This window comes from Nerophis lumbriciformis, linkage group LG38, assembly GCF_033978685.3.
Source record: "Nerophis lumbriciformis linkage group LG38, RoL_Nlum_v2.1, whole genome shotgun sequence".
Classification (NCBI taxonomy): domain Eukaryota; kingdom Metazoa; phylum Chordata; class Actinopteri; order Syngnathiformes; family Syngnathidae; genus Nerophis; species Nerophis lumbriciformis.
The window spans coordinates 16,430,517-16,440,241 of record NC_084585.2 but is presented as its reverse complement, the minus strand read 5'-3'; the positions used below and the strand labels follow the sequence as shown (position 1 = coordinate 16,440,241).

Genomic DNA, 9,725 nt, shown 5'->3' with positions numbered 1-9,725 from the left:
CTGCTTTATTATGAGGTTCACGTTCAAATATTTAGAAAGCTTCTTCCTCCTTTAAAGACGACCACTAAGAAAAAAGTACAATAACAGCAACAAGACAGTCAAGTGAAATTACTCAATTTATTTTCATCTAGTTGCTGTGTTTTGGTAAACCACATCTTATAAAACCAACAAAAAATAGATTTTAAAAATGACAATTGTTGACACTGCAACCACATAATTTCCCCAATGTGGGATGAATAAAGTCCATCCAGTCCTAATTGGCGGGTGGTCTCGGGATGTAATTCTCACAAATAAAAAGGGGCTTTATATATTAGTTAAGTTAAAGTTAAAGTCTCAACGATAGTCACTCACACACTACGTGTGGTGAAATTATCCTGTGCATTTTACCCATCCCCATGTTCACCCCCTGGGAGGTGAGGGGAGCAGTGAGCAGCAGCGGTGGCCACGCTCGCGAATCATTTTGGTGATTTAACCCCCAATCTCAACCCTTGATGCCGAGTGCCAAGCAGGTAGGTAATGCGTCCCATTTTTATAGTCTTTGTTATGACTCGGCCGGGGTTTGAACTCACGACCTTCCAGTCTCAGGGCGGAGACTCTAACCACAAGGCCACTGAGCAGGTTTGACAGACATGAAAAACAAAGAACAATTTCACTATCAGTATTTGGTAACACTTTAGTATGGGGAACACATATTCACCATTAATTAGTTGCTTATTAACATGCAAATTAGTAACATGTTGGCTCTTATTTAGTCATTAAGTACGTATTAATGCCTTATTCTGCATGGCCTTATTATACAACCAGTAAGCCATTAACTAAGACGCTTCCCTCAATAACCACAGAATTATTGCTTATTAGTAACCCTCACCCTCACATGTTCCCCTAGTGCCCAAATAACTCTAAATTAAGTCTTTGTTACTTTAATAAGCAACTAATTAATGCTGAATATGTTCCCCATACTAAAGTGTTACCCAATATTTTTTTTACAAAAAAAAGGTGAAAACAAGGACTTAAAACACAAAGGACATAAAATACTGTACATTAAAATATTGCTGCATTAAGCAGCATAATCTTTTTATTATAAATTTTAGTTTTTATTTGTACTGCAATAATCGAGGGCACCTAATTTGATCGGTATCCATAACAATGCTCACAATCTTCAATTTCAAAATGTGCAATTAAAGTTGTATTTTTAAAAACATATTTCTTCATTATTATACGACTTTTCTGCTGGATAACAGCCTATTTCCAGTTAGAAAAAGCATTAATAAAAAAATTGGGACAAAAAATCAGCTACATTTTTGCAGGGAGGCGAATGCTGAATGGTGAATCTGCAGGAAACCACTGTAACAATACACTAAATAATACCCACAACAACAGGTCAATAAATACAAGGTCAGATATTACAACTTAGTGGACAGTTCCGTTTCTCTGTTCTTGTAATTAAGTTTGTTGAAGTCCTCCGTAACTTCCACTATGGTCTTTCCTTTGGTTTCCGGCACCAAGCAGAGGAGGAAGGCCGCGCTGAAGACGCAGTAGACCACGAAGATCAGGAAGCAGTACTGGCCCAGTCCGTCCTGCATGGACACGAAACCATGTTTCACAAGCACGTGACTTGCAGAAAAAAAAAGAAATGTTGCCGCTCTCACCACCACGTAGCTGAAACACATGCCCACGAGGAACAAGCTGAGCCAGTTAATAGTTCCGCTGACGACATACGCGGAGGGACGCCATGCTTGCAGGAAAAGGTCAGCGGGAAGAACCATAGACACTCCGGCTGGGGAAGACAAATGCATACTTACACATTACTAGCACTTCTATTAAATAGGGGGAGTTCATATCTGTGGAGCAGAACTCACAGGGTCCGAGTCCGTAAATGCAGATGACACAAAAAATCAAGGCGATGTTCACATACGGGATCCATGAATTCATATCCTGCAACAGAAAAAGGTGTGCTAACATATTGCAAGGTATGCCAGAGTCTTCTAAGCCTAGTTATCTATCCAGTTCTATCTACTAGTATGGGGGTCGGCAACCCGCGGTTCGAGAGCCGCATGCGGCTCTTTAGCGCCGCCCTAGTGGCTCCCTGGACCTCTTTCAGATAATATATTTTCTGTTGGCGAACAAACATGACACAAACCTTCCTAATTGTTAGAAACCTCACTGTTTGTTCTACATGCTTCACTGATGACAGTATTTGGCAAGCACCGATTTGTCCTACTAATTTCAGCGATCCTTGAACTCATTGTAGTTCGTTTACATGTACAACTTTCTCCGATGCTGCCACAGAAAGACGTGTTTTATGCCACTCCTTTGTCTCATTTTGTCCACCAAACGTTTTATGCTGTGTGTGAATACACAAAGGTGAGCTTTGTTTATGTTATTGACTTGTTGGAGTGCTAATCAGGCATATTTGGTCAGTGCATGACTACAAGCTAATCGATGCTAACATGCTATTTAGGCTAGCTGTGTGTACATGTTGTATCATTATGCCTCGTTTGTAGGTATATCTGAGATCATTTAATATCCTTTGCTTATGTCCTCGCTGTATTTAATTTATATTTGCATGTCTCATGACACATTATCTGTATTTACTATTGGCTGCATTTCTGATAGTTTTTTTGTGTGCCATGTTGTTCCAGACCACAGCAAACGTTACCCCGCTTGCAAAGATTGTAATAAATCCATTAGAAGAAGACAGCCTGCCGTTTCCTTAAACTTGGGCACACATATATATACCTTTGGCTATTCTGAGCTAGTAATTTCCAGAAGTTATCTCATCCTGGGAGAAGCCTCCATTTTACTAATGATTTCCAATGTTGCAAAAACGTGTAGAATAAAAATTTAAATACAACATTTCTGTCAATGAAGATTTGCGTCAGCCTTTGATAGTAGGCTATTATAACTAATATAGACACTTACATCATGTGTTGTCTTCATTATAACAATAACTCTCACAATGTTATGTCAGACCCACTCGAAATCCATTGCATTCGTTCTCCCCTAGAGGGGGGGGTTACCCACATATGCGGTCCTCTCCAAGGTTTCTCATAGTCATTCACATCGACGTCCCACTGGGGTGAGTTTTTCCTTGCCCTTATGTGGGCTCTGTACCGAGGATGTCGTTGTGGCTTGTGCAGCCCTTTGAGACACTTGTGATTTAGGGCTATATAAATAAACATTGATTGATTGATTGATGATTGATATAAAACTTTTAAAGTAATTTTGATAGTAGGCTACTATAACTAATACAGACACTTACATCCTGTGTTGTCTTCATTATAACACTTATATAAAACTTTTAAAGTCATTTTAATAGTAGGCTAATACAGCTAATATAGACGCTTACATCGTGTGTTGTCTTCATTATAACACTTATATAAAACTTTTAAAGTAATTTTGATAGTAGGCTACTATAAATAATACAGACACTTACATCCTGTGTTGTCTTCATTATAACACTTATATAAAACTTTTAAAGTCATTTTAATAGTAGGCTAATACAGCTAATAAAGACGCTTACATTGTGTGTTGTCTTCATTATAACATTTATATAAAATTTTAAAAGTAATTTTAATAGTAGGCTAATATAGACACTTACATCGTGTGTTGTCTTCATTATAACACTTATATAAAACTTTTAAAGTCATTTCAATAGTAGGCTAATATAGACACTTACATCATGTGTTGTCTTCATTATAGCACTTATATAAGGCTTTTAATTTTTTGCGGCTCCAGAAAGATTTTTTTTTTGTATTTTTGGTCCAATATGGCTCTTTCAACATTTTGGGATGCCGACCCCTGTACTAGTACAAGGCTGTATGGTGTCAGGAGAGTGGATACCTTGATGGACAGCATAGCAGTAAGAACAGCCATGGTGGCCCCCATCAGTAAATAGCCAAAGCCCATCAGCTTCTTGCGGCCAGCACGGTCTATAATCAAGGACTGAAACACATCCAGAACAACGTTTGGAAAGCATCATATTTATGCAGATATAACTTGCTTGGTACTGGTACTGTGTGGTCTTCAACATTTTCCCAGGCCAAGGACCCCCAAACTGATGGAGAGCTGGAGCGGGAACTCCCTACTTATATATCCTGTTTAAGGTTGTGTTTTAACTTAAAAAGGTTCTTAAGATACCTTGATATCGTGCAATTCTAAGATTTTCAAGCACTTTAACTTTAACTTTAACTTTAACAATACAGAATACAGCAGCGCCGCTATATGCAAGCTGGCAGCTGATAAGATGAATATAATAATGTAGCTGAGATAGGCTCCAGCGCCCCCCGCGACCCCAAAGGGAATAAGCGGTAGAAAATGGATGGATGGAATTATTAATTAATGTTTTTATTTAAACCTGTAAGACACAGTGAATAGTGTGCCCATATCACTACTTTTTAAACACCACACCACAGTGTGCTGGATCTATGTTAATGTGTATTTAAAGATATTTACATTTATCGAAAATTTGCGGGGAATATAATAAAAAAAAGTCTAATCAACCATTGATTTCACAACCCCCTGTTGAAGACCTCTGCTGTAGTACACAATATTTACATCACATATTCAATCTTTTTTTCACATCATCAAAGTATAGATTTTCGCTCATTTTCCTTCATTTTTTCCCCCGTTATTATTCTTGTTCTTTAAGAGCGATTGTCTCTTTGATGTTGGACATTTTTGAAATTACACAATTACATTTTATTACATTTAATTTTTATTTACTGATGTGTGGCTTTCTACAGTTATTTTTTTTGTCATGTTGACTATAATCTTTTCTTTTAATGGAATTTTAGAAAAATAGATTATAATAGTCTTTACACTATAATTTTGTTTTTACTGTTGAAATGTTTATTTAAAACTGTTTTATTTTTTACATTTTGATCATTTCTAAATAATAAATTATTGTGTACCCAATTACTGAAATGCACAATATTTTTTTTCTCAAGCTGATATTTATATATATGATATATATTTAAATTCATATATACACACACACACACACATATATATATATATATATATATATATATATATATATATATATATATATATATATATATATATATATATAAACAGTCGTGCTCATAAGTTTACATACCCTGGGAGAATTTATGATTTCTTGGCCATTCTTCAGAGAATATGAATGATAACACAAAAACCATTCTTCCACTCATGCTTAATGGTTGTGTGAAGCTATTTATTGGCAAATAACTGTGTTTATTCTTTTTATACCAAAATGACAAAAGAAAGTACCCAAATGACCCCGATCAAAAGTTTACATACTCCAGTGACTTTGATCTGATAACATGCTCAAAAGTTGACACAAACAGGGTTGAATGGCTAATCAAGGTTCCAATCCTCACCTGTGACATGTTTGTTTGTAATTAATGTGTGTGTATAAAAGGTCAGTGAGTTTCTGGGTTTCTGACAGACCATTGCATCGTTCATCCAGTGCTGCACAGATGTTTCTGGATTCTGAGTCATGGGGAAGGCAAAATAATTGTCAAAGGATCTGTGAGAAAAGGTAATTGAACTCCATAAAACAGGAAAGGGGTATAAAAAGATATCCAAGGAATTAAGAATGCCAATCAGCAGTGTTCAAACGCTGATTAAGAAGTGGAAAATGCGTGCGTGCGTGCGTGCGTGGAGCATGTATATAAAATGTTAATGTGTTAATGTAGGTTTTTGAAGTTGTTTTAAAGGGCTTTGAAGGCAACAAAAGGGACTCCATTTCGCCCCATTTTGCAAGCATATTTTTATCTTTAGAATCCTAAAAATAAAAAGAGAGGTGAGGTCTTTCTCTCATAATGATTGTGAATGATAGGCAAAATTACAAAAAAAAAGGAATTTTAAGCATTTTTAAAATTATTTGTCAATTTTGTAATATACAATTATAAAAACATTTATGAAGAAAGAAAACAAAAATAAATTGGAAAACCTGCAGTTTTTGGGAGTAACAATTAAACATGTTTCAAATTTCAAAATAAAATGAGAACAAATAGCTCTAAACTTTAAAAAAAGAACTTAATTTTATAGTAAAATTAAAAAAATATATAAAAGAAAAGCAGTGTAAATTAAAAACCAAAAGGAGGAAAAATGTAATCTATGCAAAAGGATTAATTAAATAATGACTTAATGGATGTGTATATATATATATATATATATATATATATATACATACAGGTAAAAGCCAGTAAATTAGAATATTTTGAAAAACTTGATTTATTTCAGTAATTGCATTCAAAAGGTGTAACTTGTACATTATATTTATTCATTGCACACAGACTGATGCATTCAAATGTTTATTTCATTTAATTTTGATGATTTGAAGTGGCAACAAATGAAAATCCAAAATTCCGTGTGTCACAAAATTAGAATATTACTTAAGGCTAATACAAAAAAGGGATTTTTAGAAATGTTGGCCAACTGAAAAGTATGAAAATGAAAAATATGAGCATGTACAATACTCAATACTTGGTTGGAGCTCCTTTTGCCTCAATTACTGCGTTAATGCGGCGTGGCATGGAGTCGATGAGTTTCTGGCACTGCTCAGGTGTTATGAGAGCCCAGGTTGCTCTGATAGTGGCCTTCAACTCTTCTGCGTTTTTGGGTCTGGCATTCTGCATCTTCCTTTTCACAATACCCCACAGATTTTCTATGGGGCTAAGGTCAGGGGAGTTGGCGGGCCAATTTAGAACAGAAATACCATGGTCCGTAAACCAGGCACGGGTAGATTTTGCGCTGTGTGCAGGCGCCAAGTCCTGTTGGAACTTGAAATCTCCATCTCCATAGAGCAGGTCAGCAGCAGGAAGCATGAAGTGCTCTAAAACTTGCTGGTAGACGGCTGCGTTGACCCTGGATCTCAGGAAACAGAGTGGACCGACACCAGCAGATGACATGGCACCCCAAACCATCACCCAACCATGCAAATTTTGCATTTCCTTTGGAAATCGAGGTCCCAGAGTCTGGAGGAAGACAGGAGAGGCACAGGATCCACGTTGCCTGAAGTCTAGTGTAAAGTTTCCACCATCAGTGATGGTTTGGGGTGCCATGTCATCTGCTGGTGTCGGTCCACTCTGTTTCCTGAGATCCAGGGTCAACGCAGCCGTCTACCAGCAAGTTTTAGAGCACTTCATGCTTCCTGCTGCTCACCTGCTCTATGGAGATGGAGATTTCAAGTTCCAACAGGACTTGGCGCCTGCACACACCGCAAAATCTACCCGTGCCTGGTTTACGGACCATGGTATTTCTGTTCTAAATTGGCCCGCCAACTCTCCTGACCATAGCCCCATAGAAAATCTGTAGGGTATTGTGAAAAGGAAGATGCAGAATGCCAGACCCAAAAACGCAGAAGAGTTGAAGGCCACTATCAGAGCAACCTGGGCTCTCATAACACCTGAGCAGTGCCAGAAACTCATCGACTCCATGCCACGCCGCATTAACGCAGTAATTGAGGCAAAAGGAGCTCCAACCAAGTATTGAGTATTGTACATGCTCATATTTTTCATTTTCATACTTTTCAGTTGGCCAACATTTCTAAAAATCTCTTTTTTGTATTAGCCTTAAGTAATATTCTAATTTTGTGACACACGGAATTTTGGATTTTCATTTGTTGCCACTTCAAATCATCAAAATTAAATGAAATAAACATTTGAATGCATCAGTCTGTGTGCAATGAATAAATATAATGTACAAGTTACACCTTTTGAATGCAATTACTGAAATAAATCAAGTTTTTCAAAATATTCTAATTTACTGGCTTTTACCTGTATATATATATATATATATATATATATATATATATATATATATATATATATATATATATATATATATATATATATATATACACATCACAGGCAAAACGTTTAGACACACCTTCTCATTTCAATGCGTTTTCTTTATTTTCATGACTATTTACATTGTAGATTGTCACTGAAGGCATCAAAACTATGAAGTGAAGTGAAAACCCTTTCAGGTGACTACCTCTTGAAGCTCATCGAGAGAATGCCAAGAGTGTGCAAAACAGTAATCAAAGCAAATGGTGGTTATTTTGAAGAAACTACAATATAAAACATGTTTTCAGTTATTTCACCTTTTTTTGTTAAGTGCATAACTCCACATGCGTTCATTCATAGTTTTGATGCCTTCAGTGACAATATACAATGTAAATAGGTGTGTCCAAACTTTTGGCCTGTACTGTATATATACATAATAGATAATAGATAATTAGGGCCCGCATGGCCCATTGTATAAGGACTCCCAAAGAGAGTCCTTATGCAATGGGACATAAGGACCTATTGAATTTGTAAGGTTTTATTATTATTATTATACCGGCCACCTCTTTGAGCACTAATTTGACCCACTTAACATGCTTCAAAACTCACCATATTTGACCCACACATCAGGACCTGCGAAAATTGTCTTTTAATAAAAAAAACCGAACCCCAAAACTCAAAATTGCGCTCTAGCGCCCCCTAGAAAAAAAACCAACTAGACTGCCTGTAACTCCCACTAGGAAGGTCGAAAAGACATGAAACAAAATTCTCTATGTAGGTCTGACTTAGACCTAGATTTCATAATTGTACATCCTTGGGCAGAAATGAACAGGAAGTTGGCAATTCCCCCTTCAAGACAAAAAAGTACTAAAAACAGTCACTTTTGCCTCTTTGAGCTGTAATTTGACCCCCTTAACATGCTTCAAAACTCACCGAACTGAACACACACATCAGGACTGGCAAAAATTGCGATCTAATAAAAAACCTAACCCCAAATCTCAAAATTTCGCTCTAGCGCAATTTCTGAATAAAACGCTGAAAAAACGGCTCCTCGGAAGAAAAAAATGACAAAACTGCCTGTAACTCCCACTGGGAAGGTCGGAGAGCCATGAAACAAAAACCTCTATGTAGGTCTCACTTAGACCTACATTTCATAGATTGACAACCCCAAGCAAAAATCAACAGGAAGTTTGCTATTCCCCCTTCAAAACAAATTTTTTGTAAAAACCGGTCACCTTCCTTCAAAAACTATCTCCTCTGAGCGCGTTTGTCGTTTCGGCTTCAAACTAACACAGGAGAGAGATTGAACCCTTGTGTATAAAGTATAAAAGTACAGAACAGCGTTTTTCTAACTGCTCCGGTTTTGATTTTATGACCCTTCAAGGAACCGCTGCGCTGATGCTGCTGCGCTGATGCTGCTGCGCTGCTGTTTTTTTAAGATGGCTGCTTAAAAGCAGGAAGCACCAGCGTGCCTACACAATGCAGACAAGGTAGGTACACTAGACAAAAGTATTGGGACACTTATGACTACCACCGGACAAAAGTATTGGGACACTTATGACTACCACCGGACAAAAGTATTGGGACACTTAGGACGACAACTGGACAAAAGTATTGGGACACTTGGGACTACAACTTGACAAAAGTATTGGGAAACTTAGGACTACCACTGGACAAAAGTATTGGGACATTTACAGTGGACAAAAGTATTGGGACACTTTCGACTAAAAGTAGACAAAAGTATTGGGACACTTCGGACTAAAAGTAGACAAAAGTATTGGGACACTTGGGATTAAAACTTGACAAATGTATTGGGACACTTAGGACTAAAACTTGACATAAGTATTGAGAAACTTCGAACTACCACGGGACCAAAGTGTTGGGACACTTAGGACTAAAACTGGACAAAAGTATTGGGACACTTGGGACGTAAACTGGACAAAA

The 9,725-nt window shown here is 37.1% G+C and overlaps 1 protein-coding gene across 1 annotated transcript in view; it reads right to left on the bottom strand.

The window, feature by feature from the left end:
- Positions 1-98: 98 nt before the first annotated feature.
- LOC133578327 (solute carrier family 2, facilitated glucose transporter member 11-like) overlaps positions 99-9,725 on the bottom strand; it is a 41,924-nt gene continuing 32,297 nt past the window's right edge. The window contains exons 9-12 of the mRNA XM_061932670.1: positions 3,844-3,945; positions 1,860-1,935; positions 1,650-1,777; positions 99-1,577 (exon numbers count right to left, since the gene is read on the bottom strand). Coding sequence (XP_061788654.1) covers positions 1,404-1,577; positions 1,650-1,777; positions 1,860-1,935; positions 3,844-3,945 — 480 coding nt within the window. The 3' untranslated portion in view covers positions 99-1,403. The remainder of the gene's footprint in view (positions 1,578-1,649; positions 1,778-1,859; positions 1,936-3,843; positions 3,946-9,725) is intronic.